Here is a 17268-nt window from a genome sequence, read left to right as displayed (position 1 = left end):
TGGGAAAAAGCTGGTGCAGCCCCTAGCCTACAGTGGGCAGCCCACCCTTACCCCATGCACAAATCTGGGGGGCACATCCCCTCATGCCTCCTCCAGGGTGCCTACAGCAGTGGGGAGCCACTCCCCTTCTGCACCCCCTGCCATCCCAGGACTAACTGCCCATGCATTTACTTGGCTGAGCTGTGCCTCCATCTGCCCCAGCCCCTACCCCTGCCCCATTCCTTCCCTTACCATGGGGGCCTCCATCTGGTCCACAAAGTCCCTTCCCTCCCCCATTCCCCTACTCCACAGACTTATTGGCAGGACACTGCTCTCCACACTGCCTAGCTGTATTCCTGGCCACTTGCACATGGCATTTATTGGTGATATTATTAATTTGCTACACTGGCCAAAAATAGTGCCTTTTCCTTTTTTTGGTGCCATTCCAGTATGCAACCACTATATCAGTGCACATCTAGAGAGGACCCCCAATTTTATGTTTGCCCAGTGGTCTATACTCCACTTCAGTCCCTCTCTGTGGCAGGGAGCAGAATATGAGGAGGGGAGGGCAAGACAAACAACCCTGTAGGGTAGATTAGGGCAGGGGTTCTCAAACTGGGGGGGGGAGCAACTAAAAGGGGGTTGCAAACTTCTTTTCCCTCCCACCATCTAGCACTTTGCACCACTTCTGCTGCCATGTGCCACTGGTGCTTCTGCTTTCACTGCCACACTGCACAAGTGACTCCCTCCCCCCCACTTGTTAACCTCCCGCCTGGGGACACCTCTCCCCACCCCTGCTCATCGATCAACTGCTGGGGGTACACCAGCCAAGGTTGAGAACCCGTGGTTTTAATCAATAGCTTTAAACATGGGGGGGAGGGGGTTGCATAAATTTATACATTATATTATGGGGTCGCGGTTTCACAACATTTGAGAACCCCTGGATTAGGGGATTAACAAGCAGAGAGTGGGAAACTGCCTCAGGACCGCCTGGTTAAGGAGGGACACCTGGGCAGATTGATTAGCAGCTGTTCCAGGGCTGATAAAACAGTTACAGGAATTAAGAGGAAAAGCTAGAGCTGAGAAAGATGCTTAAGGGTGTCTGTGCTGGTCAGACAGGGAAAGGCCTGGGAAAATCCTAGCCTTAAAGGGACAACATGCTTCAAAAGGAAGTATCTTTTATTTAGAGGGCTAGAAGTGCCTGATTTTTATTTACTTCCTGGAGGAGTGGGGGACTAATAAGGAGTGAAGAGGAGGTCCCTCCAGGAGCTTCAAAGCAGGAAGACTATTGATAGTTAAGGAATTCAGAGCAAGGAGGCAGAAGCCCAATAGGCACCTAGGACAGAGCCCACCTAGAGAGGCAGGGTACAGCCATATCCTGCTGATAGAGATGAGAACTCCAAAGACAGGGATATTTTGGTGCTCACAGACTGTGTTTTGGACTAAAGAAATAAGAGGACTACAGAGCAAGAGACAGGTGCACTCCAGGTAACATCCTCATGAGTGGTGAGCAGCCTCCCTTCCCAAATCACCAACTCATCTGAACCAAAACTGCATGACAGGCACTGGAACAAAGGCAGGCTCTATCCAAGATGAGGTCAAGGGTGGAAAGGTAAGGCAAGGACCCTACTATCCTGTGACACTCAAATCTTTCATATCCTTCCTATTTCAGCAAGCACACTTTTACTTCTATTTGCATCCTTCAGGCAGTGAAAGAGCAGTTAACACTTAAGAGCACTTGTACATATGGTGAAAATTGGCTATTTTTGTGGTTTAAGTGCATCACACTGTACATGTATGTACTGTGGCAGTACAGAGCTCAACACAGACTAATTTGCCCTACAAAAAGGAGGATATCTTAACACTATTGCAGTCTTCAGCCCAGACAAAGCCGAAGTTAGCATCTATTAAAATGAATGGGGCTGTTTACGTCTCAGAGCTGGAGTTCACAGATTCATAGAAGTAGGTTTGGAAGGGACCTTGTAGATCATCAAGTCCGACCCCCTGCCCTGGGCCGGAGAGAGAACTGGGCTAAAATGACCCCAGCCAGGTAGATATCAAGCCTCCACTTAAAGACCCCCAGGGTAGGAGCCATCACCATTTCCCTTGGAAGTTGGTTCCAGATCCTAGCCGCCCTGGCTGCGAAGTAGTGCCTTTGGATGTCTAGTCTAAACTTACACTCTAACAATTTGTGGCCGTTATTCCTTGTTACCCCGGGGGGGCGCTAGGGGGAACAGGGTCTTTCCCAAACCCTGCTGGCCCCCCCTGGTGAGTTTATAGATGGCTACCAGGTCCCCCCTCAGCCTTCTCTTGTGAAAGCTGAACAGATTAAGGTCCTGTAGCCTCTCTTCATAGGGTCTGCCCTGCTGTCCCTGGATCATGTGGGTGGCCCTCCTCTGGACCCTCTCAATGCTGTCCACATCCCTCCTGAAGTGCAGCGCCCAGAACTGGATGCAGTACTCCAACTGCGGCCTGACCAGTGTCACATAGGGGGAGGATCACCTCCTTGGCCCTGCTTGAGATGCACCTCTGGATGCACGACAAGGTACGGTTAGCCCTACTGACCGTGACCTCGCATTGTCGGCTCATGTTCATCTTGGAGTCAATAATGACACCAAGATCTCTTTCTGCCACCGTGCTCTCAAGAAGGGAGTTTCCCAGCTTATAAGTGTGCTGGTAAGTTTGTCTCCTGCAAACTCAGAAGCGATCACTCTGCATGGTTTTACTTGTTCTGTACTCCAGGATTTTCTTCACCAGCATAAAAGCTGGAGACTTGTAGCCAAGGTCGTAAGTAACTTCTAATAAGTTGCCTAAAGAGGACTTTATGTTAAAGAGCCATATCATTGCTTAGAGCTCAGTATGAAGCTGGAGATAGGCCTGTTGAAAGTCTCTGGGTTAGGCTCAGAGGGGAGAACAACAAGGGTGATGTCGTGGTGGGGGTCTGTTGTAGACCACCAGACCAGGAGGAAGTGGTAGATGATGCTTTCTTCAAACAGCTAGAGGAAGCTCTGGTTCTCATGGGGACTTCAGTCACCCTGACATCTGCTGGGAGGACAATACAGCAGTGCACAGGCAATCCAGGTGTCATGACCCAATGATTGTGTGTGTGCGCTTCGGCACTGCAGAATTATTTCCCGCCACATGGAGCTTTCTTTGCACGGTGCAATTCTCAGCTGCAGAGAGAAAACCCCGGTGCAAAGGAGTTCCCACCACCCGTATGTAAATTTGTTTCCCACTATTGGCTGTTTCTAAATTATTCCCACGTGGCGGCTAGCGATTGGCTTGCTAGTCGTATAAGAGGTTTGAGCAGTTTCCGCCCAAGTTGATAGAGGACTCCACAACCATCTCGTGGGGACTCTGAGCATGCGGCAGAGTAATAGAAACTTTCTGTGTGTCTCAGAGGAGTTCGGCGGCCTGATCAACCACCAACCTTTTCCCGTCTCGTTCGCTAAATTCTTAAGACGTATCTATGGTTTTGCGCGCTTGTCAAGGGTATCCAGAGCTCTGTCATGTTTGTTTTGCGGAGCCTAGCAAACTCCATGCGTGTGTCTTCAGTGGAGCCTAGCAAACTCCACTTGTGTTTGTCTGTAACTGCAACTCAAGAAAGTTTTTCCTGCCTGCACCGCGACCACCTACGGTGTAAGTAAAACAATCTTTAATTAACCGCTACGAGTCCATGCCTAATTCTAGTCCGTCGTGCAAAAGTACCCGCCCTACCATTGCGGGCTCCTGGCCACAGCCCACCGCGCGCCCCTGAAAGCCTCGGACCGCTCCTGGCCCGCACACCAGGAAGCTTTTGGAGAGTACTAGGGACAACTTCCTGGTGCAAGTGCTGAAGTGGCCAAGTAGGGGCTATGCTCTTCTTGACTTGCTGCTCACAAATGAATGAATTGGTGGGGAATGAAATTGTGGATGACAACTTGGGCAGCAGTGACCAAGAGATGATAGACTTCAGGATTCTGAGAAAAGGAAGGATGGGGAGCAACAGAGTAAGGACCCTGGACTTTAGAAAAGCAGATTTCAGCTCGCTCAGGGAACTCATGGGTAGGATCCCCTGGGAAGTCAGTCTGAGGGAGAGAGGAGTTCAGGAGAGCTGGCTGTACTTTAAAGAAGCCTTACTGAGAGTACAGAAATAAACCATCCCAATGAACAGGAAGACTAGCAAGCATGGCAGAAAACCAGCTTGGCTTAGCAGAAAACTCTTCAGTATACTAAATAACAAAAAGGAAGCTTATAAGAAGTGGAAACCTGAACAATTAACTAGGAAAGAATATAAAAGCATTGCTTGGGCATGCAGGGATGAAATCAGGAAGGCTAAAGTGCAATTGGAGTTGCAGCTAGCATGGGATGTGAAGGGTAACAAGAAGGGTTTCTACAAGTATGTTAGTAGCAAGAGGAAGATCAGGGAAAGTGGGGGTCCCTTACTGAATGGAGGAAGCAACCTTGTGACAGAGGATGCAGAAAAGGCTCAATGCCACTTTTGCTTCAGTCTTCACAGGCAAGGTCAGCTCCCAGACTACTGCACTGGGCAGCACAGTTTGGGGAGGAGGTGAGCAGCCCTCAGTGTTGATAACACAGGTTAGGAACTACCTAGAAAAGCTGGGTGTATACAAGTCTATGGGGCTGGATGGGATGCACCTGAGGGTGCTGAAGTAGTTGGCTGATGTGATTGCAGAGCCATTCTCCATCATCTTTGAAAACTCATGGTGATCAGGAGAGGTCCCAGATGACTGGAAAAGGATAAACATAGTGCCCATATTTAAGAAAGAGAAAAAGAAGGATGCAGGGCACTACAGACGAGTCAGCCTTGCCTCAGTCCCTGGAAAAATCATGGAGCAGATCCTCAAGGAAGCCATTTCTAAGCACTTGGAGGAAAAGAAGGTGATTAGGAAGAGTCAGCTTCACCAAGGGCAAGTCATGCCTGATGAACCTGATTGTCTTCTATGATGAGAAGACTGGCTCTGTGGATGCAGGGAGACTGACAGGAGTGGTGTACCTTGATTTTTATCAAGGTTTTTGATACAGTCTCCCACAATATTCTCACAGGCAAGCTAAGGAAGTATGAGCTGGATGAATGGACTGTAAGGTGGATAGAAAACTGGCTGAAGCATTGAGCTCAGAGGGTAGTAATCAATGGCTCCATGTCTAGTTGGCAGCTGGTATCAAGTGGAGTGCCCTAGGGGTCAGTCCTTGGGCTGGTTTTGTTCTATGTGTTCATCAGTGTCCTGGAAGATGGCATAAAGTGCACCCTCAGCAAGCTTGCAGATGACACCAAGCAGGGGGAGTAATAGACACACTGGAGGGTAGGGCTAGGATTCAGAGTGATTTAGATCAATTGGAGAAAAGGAATCTCATGAGGTTCAACAAGGACAAGTGCAAAGTCCTGCACTTAGGATGGAGCAATCCCATGCACCAGTACAGGCTGGGACTGACTGGCTGGACAGCAGCTCGGCAGAAAAGGCCCTGGGGGTTACAGTGGACAATAAGCTGAATATGAGCCAGCAGTGTGCCCTTGTTGCCAAGAAGGCTAACAGGATACTGGACTGCATTGGTAGGTGTGTTGCTAGTAGGTCAAGGGAAGTGATTATTCCCCTCTATTCAGCATTGGTGAGGCCACATCTGCAGTACTGTGTTCAGTTCTGGGTCCTCCACTACAGAAAGGATGCGGACAAATTGGAAAAAGTTCAGAGGAGGGCAACAAAAATGGTGAGGAGGCCGGGGCACATGACTTATAAGGAAAGACTGAGGGAACTGGGCTTATTTAATCGAGGAGACTGAGGGGACTTAATAGCAGCCTTCAACCACCTGAAGCGGGGTTCAAAAGTGGATGGAGCTAGACTTTTCTCTGTGGTGGGAGATAAAACAAGGAGCAACTGTCTCAACTTGCAGCAAGGGAAGTTTAGGTTTGATATTATGAAGAATGCTCTCACTAGGAGGGTAGTAAAACATCTGGACCCTCTCAAGGTTAGCCACATCCCTCTTGAAGTGCGGCGCCCAGAACTAGAAGCTGTACTCCAACTGTGGTCTGACCAATGCTGCATAGAGGGGACCTGGCCAGAGCAATAATATTGCACAGCATCCCATGTAACCCTTTAAACATCCACCTCAATGCCCACATCCAAGGACTTTGTGACCTGGTCATAAGTGCAAGTTTGCAGTGTGGGGAGAAAATTAGACCCCTGGATATCCAGAGGTCTAAAAAAACTGAAGTTTAAAAAAGCAGAGCAGGGCATCATCCCGGATTGTGCCCTGAGGCAACCGGAGGCTGCGTCCTCCTTGGAGCCAGAGCGTCTCTATGGTTGGCCCCTCGCCCTGGTGCTGAAACACGCAGCCTGCCAGGCCGCATGTTTCAGCGTAGGGCTCCGGTGCTGGTGAGTAAGGGGTTGGGGGTGCTGGAGGAAGGGGGAGGGGACCATGCGGGGGGACCCTGATGGCCCAGCCCCCCCAACCCCTGCCCTGGCTGCCCCCCCGAGCCCCTGACCCCTGCCCTGGTCAGCCCCATCCCCCCAAGCCACCCCATTCCCCCCCCCCACATAGTTTTAAAAAAAACAACCAAAAAAAAAAACTTGGCACTTACCAACTGCCGTCAGGTGACTGGGGCCCTGTCTGCACAGTGCCGGGCAGGCTGACAGCCCCAGCCTGGGCCCTTCTGCCCCTGCTGTCCTGTACTGCCTGGGGGGGCTCTGCAAAGGCTTTTTTTTCCCTTTTTTTTTCTGTTCTTTTTCTGGGTTTGTTTTTTTTTTAAGTGATGGTGCCTGGGGTTGTGGGGGTAGCTTTGGGGGCCTGGGGGTGCAAGCTGGGGGGTGAGGCTGGGTGGGGCAGCCATTTGGGGGTCTGGGGGAGTGGGACTGGGGCTGGGTGGGGGGCTGCAGCAGCTAGTGGGGGATGGGGCCAGGTGGGGCAGCAATTGAGGGGCTGGGGTGGGGCATGTGGGCCTTGCAGGGGGGTGGTAGCCCCTGTTGAGGGGCCAAACCCCTTGTGTGGGTGCCATATCCCTTGTGTAGGGGCTGAACCCCCTGTTGGGGGGCCAAAATCCTTGTGTGGGGGCCATCGCCCTGTGGGAGGGCAGCAAAATATGTATTCAGGAAACATGTATTTACAGTTCACTTTATTTTTATGATAAGAGACTTGCTTTAACACTAAGATATATCAATAAAACATTGTCCAACTGATTGCTGTCTCTGTCTCACTCTCTCTTTACAGTGTTCTTTTGTTTTACTTGTGGAGGAACATGGATTTGGGGGTATTTTACAGAGTGACTTTGTGATTTTTTTTATCAGGGATTTTTCAGTTTTCCAATAGGGAAAACCAGAATTCCTGCTAGGGAGGCCAGTGGCAGGACCCTGCCTGCTCAGAGCTGGCACCTTGGACCCAGCTGGCTGTGGCTGACCTCCTGGACAAATGGGGCCAGGAGGACATGCTTTGACAGTTCAAAGCAGGCCACCACACTCAGAACACTCAGAACTTGTATGTTTAAGGGCCTGCAGACCAAGCCCTACGAGGAGAGACTAGAGAAACTGGACCTTTTCAGCCTCCGCAAGAGAAGGTTGAGAGGCAACCTTGTGGCTGCCTATAAGTTCATCAAGGGGGCACAGAAGGGAATTGGTGAGTATTTATTCACCAAGGCGCCCCCGGGGGTTACAAGAAATAATGGCCACAAGCTAGCAGAGAGCAGATTTAGATTGGACATTAGGAAGAACTTTTTCACAGTTCGAGTGGCCAGGGTCTGGAACGGGCTCCCAAGGGAGGTGGTGCTCTCCCCTACCCTGGGGGTCTTCAAGAGGAGGTTAGATAACCATCTAGCTGGGGTCATCTAGACCCAGCACTCTTTCCTGCCTATACAGGGGGTCGGACTCGATGATCTATTGAGGTCTCTTCCGGCCCTAACATCTATGAATCTATGAACATCTTCTGGGTGATAGCTGCCCAGATGGCCGGGCAGGGGACACACATGGCAGTAGTGCTGCATAGAAGCCAAGCCTGCAACCGCAGTCCACTGACAGCTGGCCTAGAGGGGCAGATGCCTCTACTGGCTGTGCGGTCTCCATCTGGGTCTGGCAGATGCACAGCAGGTCACAGCCAGGCAGCAGTCCCTACTGCCAGACTAATGCAGTGGGTAGAGGATGCAGGGAACTCTCAGGGATGCTTCAGCAGTCCAGCTGGCACAAGGGGTAGTGTCCCCAGGTACCAACTGGCCAGGCCCCAGAAGCTCCTGAGAGATAGTAGCCCTGAGCTACTTGCCAGGGTGGCTTTTTATACTGCTGAGGCCAGGACAAGGCAGCTTTTTATACTGCCAGGGACAGAACAGGTGCTGGCCCTGGGCTCTGGCTCCCCCTGCCTTCAGATCCGGGAGGAGCCAGGCAGGGTTATTTTGCCCCAAGTGGCCAATTTGCTCCACACCAAAGTGCATGTCCAAGCATGTGCACTGAGGCAAAAAGCCCCGGCTGAAACTTGCACTGCTTCTATTTGAGCTGCTGCAAGCACGTGCTTGCATTTGTGGACGTGCCCATAGAGTGGAAACCATCCTGATCTTCTTTGTAGCCCTTCTCTGTATTCAAAATGTTTTAATGGTCTGCAAATGAAAAAAGGTTGAAAACCACTGATCTACAATGATTGAGAGTTCTTTCCTGAAAAGGAATAGCTAACTGAGAGCACATCAATCACTGTGTTTATATATTTAGGCTTATTTTTCCTCCCATGCATTACTTAGCATTTATCTATGCTGAATTTCAATGATCAATTTATTGCCCACTCAGTTTTGTAAGATTTTTCTGTAACTCTTCACTTTCAGCTTTCAATACAACTTACCTGGAATAATACGTTGTTTCTACTATAGGAAAATTTTCACTTCCACTCAATTCAGTGAGGAGCATCTCATTACTCTCAATTTATTCAGATTAGCAGCCTTAGTATAGTTTCATTTTTTCTGAAATTGAAATTGAGCCTTTCATTCCAATGTTTGCTTCATGAAAAAATTCAATCTCAGCGCCTAGCCATTTGACTTTATTTCCTAAAAATGCTTTTCCCTCAACATTTTATCTTTGCTCTTTATGGAGAGAACATCCCACAGGAGTTCACAAAACCAGCGCTTAAGATAACCTGGGTGCAACCTACTGACCTTGGTCCATGGTCACTAATGCTTTTGATAATAAATCTCCTTCAGAGCTCCCATTTTGGTTTAAAACAAACATGGAGCTAGGGTGGCTGTGAGTTATTACCTATGGCATTCCTGACCCTCATAGCGGTAGTAACCATCCCTCCAGAAGGCAAGAAGAATGAGTCACATTGGTACAGAGGGCACACCATTCCAGAACAAAGGTATGGGATTGGTTGTATATCACCTGCAAGATCACGAGTGAATAAGCTACTGGGAGAGTGCAACTAGAAAGCAGAGACTAAGGTTGTGCCATCACTTTGGCGTGTGTTCATGATGAATGAGGGGAAAGGGGAGAAGGGCCTTAGGTCAGGATAGAGCCAGTGGGACAGCTGAGCCCATGCAGAAGGACTCCCCAATTCTGAGCCCATCTTATTTTAGCATTGGAGAACAGAATGAGATTGGACTTGGACACAATGGAACTGTCCTGCTGTAAGTATATAAATGTCTTTGTGGGAAGCTTCAAAAGCAGCTGTCACCACAATGGGCATGCTGCTGCTGTGGAGTGAACCTACTTTGCTACACCTCTGTACTAACGCATACCATATTGGTGTTTGGTGTGCACCTCAATTGACGGCGTGTCCAAACCAGTTGCCTGGCTTTCTCAGAAAGGGAAGAACTTTTATTTTGAATGTAGCACTTCCTGGAGGACCAGGACAGTAGGGTACCCCTGAGCTAGCTGTAGGCTGGAGATCCCATGCAGCCCTTTGCAGGCCACATGTGACCCATAGACTGCCAGTTTTACAGTGCTGCTCCAGATGTTTACATTGACTTATTTATTATTGCTCCAGTAACTTCCCAGGTATTGAAGTCAGGCTGACTAGTATATAAATTCCCTGGGTCCTCCTTCTAGACTTTTTTGAATCTGGGCACTATGTTAGCCTTCTTCCCATCCTCTGGAACCTCACCTGTCTCCCACTACTACATAAATATAATTGACAAAGACTCCAAGATCCCTTTTGTCAGTTCCTTCAGCACCCTGGGATGAACTTAACCTTAAATTAATCAAGCTAAAATTTATTCAAATTAATCAAAAGCTCCTGGATATTGTATTTAGTTGTCAGGAACCTCAATCGTTCCTCTTCTTTATTTGTATCACTTTTGTTAGCTGTCTTGTTGCAACATTTTGGTTTTTTTTGGCTAGGTCCAAAGCAAAGTAGCAGTTAACCAGCTCTGCCTGGTTTGAATCTTCTGTTAATAGTTCTTCCTGACAATTTAGTAGTAGACCCATAGCTTCTTTGTTCTTTCTTTTCTGTCCAACACAGTTATAGGAATTCCTTGTCTTTAACTTCCTTCACCAGGTGCATTTTTTTTTTTAATTTGCCTTCCTGACTTTCTCCCTTTTACATTTAGCTGTTTTCTCATATGCTTCCTTAGTGACTCGCCATTCTTTTCATTGCCTCCACATATTTTCCTTTTGATTTTGAGTCACCAAGAAGCTCCTTGTGTGGCTGTTTTGGCCTCCTGACATTTTTTGTTTCCATTATGTTGGAACTGCTTCTTGTTGAGCTTCCAATACTATGATGCCCTTTATGAACTGCCAGCCCCCTGGATCTCTTTATCTTTCAGTCTGTCTGGTTTAGTAAGAGGGAGTAGGATCTGGTTTAATTAAGTCATGTCAAGGCAAATGGGAGGGGACTCTGGCCTGCCAGTGGATAGCTAAGGCATGTTCAGATAGGGCAGAGGCATAACAAAATACTTGAGCAAACTCAGTGGCTATGGCATGTAGGGCAATGTCAGTAGCAGAAACAACATAGCCATATATGACAAACACTGCGGGAAAGCTAGTTATCTCTATGGAGTGACAGTGCCAATTAGCTCACCCCATGGTAATTGATCTATTTATATTGCCACATGGAGGCGTTTGTACTGTTTGTAGTTGAGAAGTGTGTTTTGAAGACACTGTAGGACATAGTGGGTGTATCTACATGAGACGCTAACTACAGTTGCTTAATTAGCTTTGCAGTTAAGCATTGCCAGTCTACATGTGTGGAGCTATTAGACCAGAGCAAACTAATTAACTCTGCCATAGGTCAGAACTGCCAGATAAAAGTACTATCCTTTGGCAGTTATTTGCTCCACCACAATGCATTTATAGACACTGCTCCAGCTGGCTGGGGTGCTAGGGTGCTTCAGTGCAAGGGCTGTCTGCTGGCTAGCCCCACAGTGAAACACCCTTGCGCCCCAGCCAGCCCCTCTGCAGCATGTTTAGCTGGGAGGGAGCAGTCCTGGGCTGGCAGGCTGATGACCCAGACTCCTTGCCAGCCAGGGCTGCCTCGCCCCAGCTCAACATGCTGTGTTCCAAGGCACATATGTAAACATTGCACCTGCAAGCAATCAACTTGGACACAAACTGTGCCAGAGCTTATTGCATTGCAATAATATTCACATGTAGACATGCCTAGTAAGTTTTCCATGTAGACACAGTTCTGAATTTGGGGCTGCATTTTGTCTTGCAGGAAGAATGAACAGGGAGTGTCATTCATAGAAAGAGTGGGTAGAGGAGCACCATTGACCTTCCCTCTTGCAATTAGTAATTTCTAGAGAGCTTGTGGAGAATCAAACTCCAACTCTCACCCCAGAAAAAATCTTACAAGAGGAGAATATGGTGGTGGGCATCACCTCACATGTGGTGTTTTATTGTGATATTTTCCCTGTCTGATGTAACTTGAGTTTGTTTAGGTATTGTGGAAATAGAAACGTTTCTAATCTGTCGCCTTAGTGAATATGCTGCAAAGTATACTTTTCCCTGTTTTGGAAGAAGCTCTGGATTCATATCTTTTTAGTCTTTCTGGCCTTATCTAGTATGTTTAGTTGGTTAGAATAACACTCAAGTGTTTGAGTACAGTACACTCTAAGTATATAATCCATCTAACTGCATAACACACAGACAGTCCCTATTGCTTATTTTGTAACAAACTCTAGTTAACTGCATATTGTTTAAATGCATAAACCCAATGTCTATTTTGTGACTTAGTTGTATTCTCTAACCTTGTCAGAAATCATGAAGTGCAAGCAGCTGTCAAAGGACCACTCTCAAAGCCTGGAAATGATAGGAAACAGTGTGTATCCTGACTGCTTATCCCCATTCCTCTATTGTCAAGACTTCTAAGAGCAGACCCAAAATTGACCAGCTCATCTCATTTTCAAGGTTTCCAAAAGTACTGGAAAACTGTGGGAACTATCAGTCTGGGGGCTGCTAATCTCACTGCACTGTATACTTAACAAGCATTGCTGAAGTTGGAAAAAGTACCTACAAGTACATGTAATAGGTTTTGGTTTTGGTTTTGGTTGGGGGGGGGGCGTTGGGAGGAGAGCAGTGGTGGTCCTGAGGCTATGCATTCTGTTTTAACAATACAGTACACTGTGTTCTTGTCAGCCTCCAACACACTGGATCAAGGTCAGACATAAAGCTGTACCTTGGTAGAGAAGAGTTGCCAATCTGCTGGAATTTCAGAGCAGTCACATCCGGAGCTTATAAAAGCAAACAGCTTAGATCAGCCTCTCATTCCTGGATTATTCAGAGTCAGTGTGTGCCAGAATGTATTAAACCAGATAGCCTAGCTAGATTTTCACCACTAAATAGAGATTTAGATTACAATGTGCATGTCGTACAAAGAAATCCCCATGACAAAAGTTTAATAGTCACCTATTCACAGAGATCAGGCAGTTCAATCTATTATTGTATCTGAAAGCTGTGTTTTAAAAAGACAGAAAACTTGTGCTGCAGAAGCTCTATAGAATTGATTAGCAAACTACGCAGTATCCTAGATATTAAGTAATGAAAGTAGTGGCCTAAAATTTTGACCTACAGCATAACTCCAATGGGATTTTGCAAGTCTTTTGCTGTGTGCGCTGCTGAAGGCGTGTTGCTGTACTGTACTTCTAATGAATCAAAAAAGTTGTAAAAAGGTATATTGTAGCTTTGCTTTTGGATGATGATTCAGCACTCATGGGGAAAGGTAATATGCCAACCACTGGAAGGCGGGAAACGGAGAGGGAGGGCCCTGTGGTGTCTTGCCTGCACACCTTTCCACACTCTGAAGGCAGCTGCAGTTGTAGCAGTGTGGGCTGACTGCAGCAGCTTTGCAATGCGGGCTCCCCGGAAGCTGCCCTGTTTGTTTCTTCCTCACGCTCCCCCAGTTATGCTGTTGGACACAAAGCTATGAATGCTGTGGCAAAGACTCCCTGGGGAGAGTGCCATTTTACTCGCCTCACTCACCCTCCTATCCCCAGAAACACTGCTGGGTGTGAGGCTGCACCTGTCCAGCTGCTATGGCCAGACTTTGTACTTCTCGTGGCATGGACACCAGGGGAAGGGAGGTGAGGGGCATCCTAGTGCTCCCTTAGAGCTGGTGCCCCAGCTCTCCCACTGGATTCTGCTCTTGCTCTTATGTCCAGTAAAGAAAATGTGGTAAATCTGTATGTTGTGAAACAGCAAAACTTATCGGTATATACTGAGCTTTTTGTTTTGTCAAATCTTCCTGAAAGGATTTGGGCATTGATGGAATTTCTATGCGTGTCTACTATGCTTTTTATATCCTACATGCATCAAGTTTTTGGTTGTGATATGCCCCTTGGACTACAGAAATACTACAACATTTTGTAATCTCAGTACTCTACTCTGTACCCTGTTGTGCTTCCTTCTCTCTTCTCTTTCTACTAGAGGTATTTTATATTTTTATTTACAGTTAGTATTTTATTATTATAACTACACTAGAAAATACAGGGTTACATTCTGCATGGTAGTACAGCTACTTTGCACCACAACTCTAAAATAGTAGCTTTAAAATCAGTGTGGCTGGTCATGAAAAGTTCACCCCACTGTAAATGTATTCTTGAATGGTACATGGCCTCTGCTTGATGCATAAGAGGATATGGCTAAGCCAGTCTCACCTGCCTTGTTGTGGCCTGGAGACTATTGGCAATTTAGTTTAGCCTTTGGCCTGCTAAAGAATTGAACCAGAATACACCAGATACATGACAGGGGGGAGAGTAAAGACTTTTAGAGCCACTTCTGCACTCCTTCCTCTTCTCTACGGTGTGTTGCTCTTTACAGCCAGAGACCTGGACTGCAATTCAAATTCTGTCAAATCTTGCACAATTTGTTGTTGTTGTTCTTTTTCTTTTAATTAAAAAAAAATGTATGTCACCCTTCCTCAGAAGGCTCAGGGCAGCTTACAATCAAAGACAAAATAACTTATAAAAACAGAATAAAATATTAAAAGATAATATAAAAAAAACAAACTCCCCAAACAATACCCAGAATTTCAAATGTTCAGTCCTAGCCACTCTCACTCCCCTGATCAATGGCCCCAAGGACTTCTGTAAAGCTATTTGTATGACTAAGATATGTAGGATTTTCTTGTTGCAACTCTGCTGGAGGAGAAAATTGCATGTGGCCTGAAAATCCATTGGCAAGTCTCATATCCACGCAATGTTAATTAGTGCTGGCTCTTTTATTTGAAACTTTAATTTAGATGACAGAAGTGTAAAATCCCATTTTGCTGGACACTTCCTTATCAAGTCGACATCTGAGGAGGCCAGTGTGTGTTGTTCCAACAAGTTCCTGACACATATTGCTGCACTGTGATTTCTTCTCATATACCGATTTCAGACAGAGGTAAGTAAATAAATGGCGCACAACTAAAACCACGTGTTTGGCCAAAATATACTTAATCTTATTTTGATGATCTGTGTACATGATCTGTGTATGAATGATTGTTGTAGTATGCTACCAAAACTGATATTAAAAACTAATGTGCTTGGATTCTTTCATTTTTTGATGCCTTGCACATGCAGATATAAGAGCAGAATGGATCAATTTTTCAATAACTCTCTTATATGATCCAACATTAGCATAAAAAAAAACACAAAAAACAAGCAGTTTCCATGTCACATAATTGGTATTTAAGATGTTTTTAAATTAATAAATGGTGCCAACTGAGAGCTGGATGAACTATAGGTGGGCTTTGAGAGTCCAGACCAAGCACCTCTGGAACTGCAAAGGGATCGTGTACATGCTTTCCTATAAATTGTATTTTAAGGGTGCCCTGTGGTTGTAGGAGGAGATTATTCAGAGCCTTTAAAAATGTAAATGGCTAAAAAGCCCCAAATCAGTGAATGATTCCACTCTTCTTTCTAGAACTAAAAATGTGTCCTTTTTTCTTAAGTATTTCTTTGAGCCTTCCCAGACTTCCAAAGCTGTTAGTTTTTGAGGACTGAAAAATTTTGAACTGTTCTAAATGGAATATGATCATCTCGAATCTTTCTGGCCCCTGACCATATGAGGAAGTAGCCTGAGGGATTCATTCTTGTGCTAAGATTTATTAATTAAAATTGCAATTGAGGTGTAAATTGTATATGAATGTGCTAAAACACAAAAGTGAAATAATACTGCTTATCATTTAAGTCTTCAATGATGTTGTATAAGAAGTTGTATAATAATACAAGTGCTTTAGTTTCAAACTAGAAGCAATGTATTTCTTTGCAATACGGAGTTTTTTTTAATCGTTGCCTATTTATCTTGATCTTGGTGGTCTTATTTTTTCATTCTCTCAAAGGAGCATATAAGGAATGTTAAGAGGATTTAATACTTGTTGTTTGATATTTGCAAAATAGTAAATACCTAAGCAATATAATTTTTAGTAGGGGACCACATTCCAGCTATGTGGAATAAATTCAAGTGATAGTATTGATGCATCTGTATCACAAGGGCACCCAACCTTTACTTTTCAATGAAAAAGCATATGGCAATGTGTAGTTAAAATGTTCATGTATAATCCAAGTGAGATAGTGAAATGCATTTCTGTAGCCCCATTGTCCCTTGTCAAACTTGTAAGCTGCAGTCTGGGAATGGTGTGGGAAGTTTCTGTGGCCAGAGATGAAAGGGTCTGAACAGCTGTTCTGCTAGGACTTGCTTCTGACCTCTCTGAAAAAAGGTGAATAACATGGAATATTAAATATATCTTTATGCTGTTAGAGGTCAGCATAATCTACACATTCTTTTGTTTATTTTGGGAGTCATGCACGTACAGATCTGGCTGTGATAGAATTTCTGTATCCTATATTATGGCCATATATTATCACTCTCAAATCCATACTTACGGATGTCTATTTCTATTTTTGTTTCTATCCTGTGGCTTTTTCGAACTGGCCAGTCCAGCTGTCTGCTAGGGAGGAAACATTCCCAATGGCCTACAGTGCCTTTCCACTTCTTTCCCACTGTTGATAGAATTTCCCTAAGTGCTTAAAAGTGATGGTATTTGCGTGTCTGAAGTGCAAATTGGTGCTTACTAGGATTTATAAAAATGCCTAACCAGGGCAGCTGGGTCTCCAGGGTAGGGGTAACTTCTGGTTGTCAGTGCCACCAGTGCATTCATGTGCCTGTTATGGCCTTAGTTATCCCAAATATCTTAGGCACTTTTGAAAACCTCACTAGGCATTTAATTATGTCCAGTAATCTGCTCTCATGTTCAAGATTGACTGAGAAATAGCTAAGTCTCTCTGACTTTAAATGCTTTTAATATTTATTCCCAATTCTATACTGTACCACCGACACTACTTATGCTCCTAAAGATGGCCTATCAATTTCATAAATTTCATAGACATTAGGGACTGGAAGGGACCTCATGACATCATCAGGTCCAGCCCCCCCCCACCATAGGTGGGAAGTCAGCTGGGATCAAGTGACCCAGCAAGAAATATATCCACCTGTCTTTTGAAAGAGTCCAGAGTAGGTGCTTGCACCACCTCTGGGGAGAGTTTGTTCCAGACCCTGGACACATGCACCGTAAAGAACTTTTTTTCTTATGTCTAGTTTAAATTGGCCTTCCTGGAGTCTATGGCAGTTAGACCTTGGTATCCCTTTGGGAGCTCTGGTGAACAGCTGTTCTCCCAGGTCCTGATGTACCCCTCTTATGTAGTTGTAGGCTGCCACCAAGTCTCCCCTGAGCCTTCTCTTCTCCAGACTGAAAAGTCCCAAGTCCCTCAGCTTCTTTTCACACGGCCTTCCCTCCAGGCCTTGGATCATACAAGTGGCTCTCCTCTGGACTCTCTCAAGCTTCTCCACATCCTTCCTGAAGTGGGGGCCCCAAGATGCAGTACTCCAGCTGCAGTCTCACCAGGGCCAAGTA

At 45.9% G+C, this 17268-nt stretch overlaps 1 protein-coding gene across 2 annotated transcripts in view; it reads left to right on the top strand.

Annotated features, from left to right (window-relative positions):
• LOC102559895 (carbonic anhydrase 3) overlaps positions 1-15591 on the top strand; it is a 92841-nt gene extending 77250 nt beyond the window's left edge. Inside the window, exon 7 of one of the 2 annotated variants that reach the window (XM_059723920.1) lies at positions 14614-15591. In XM_059723920.1, the coding sequence (XP_059579903.1) occupies positions 14614-14628 (15 nt within the window). In that variant the 3' untranslated portion in view covers positions 14629-15591. The other variant, XM_059723921.1, reaches the window with a different exon arrangement.
• Positions 15592-17268: the final 1677 nt, after the last annotated feature.

The sequence above is a fragment of the Alligator mississippiensis genome, chromosome 3 (assembly GCF_030867095.1).
Source record: "Alligator mississippiensis isolate rAllMis1 chromosome 3, rAllMis1, whole genome shotgun sequence".
Taxonomy (NCBI): domain Eukaryota; kingdom Metazoa; phylum Chordata; order Crocodylia; family Alligatoridae; genus Alligator; species Alligator mississippiensis.
This window is presented reverse-complemented; position numbering and strand designations above follow the sequence as displayed.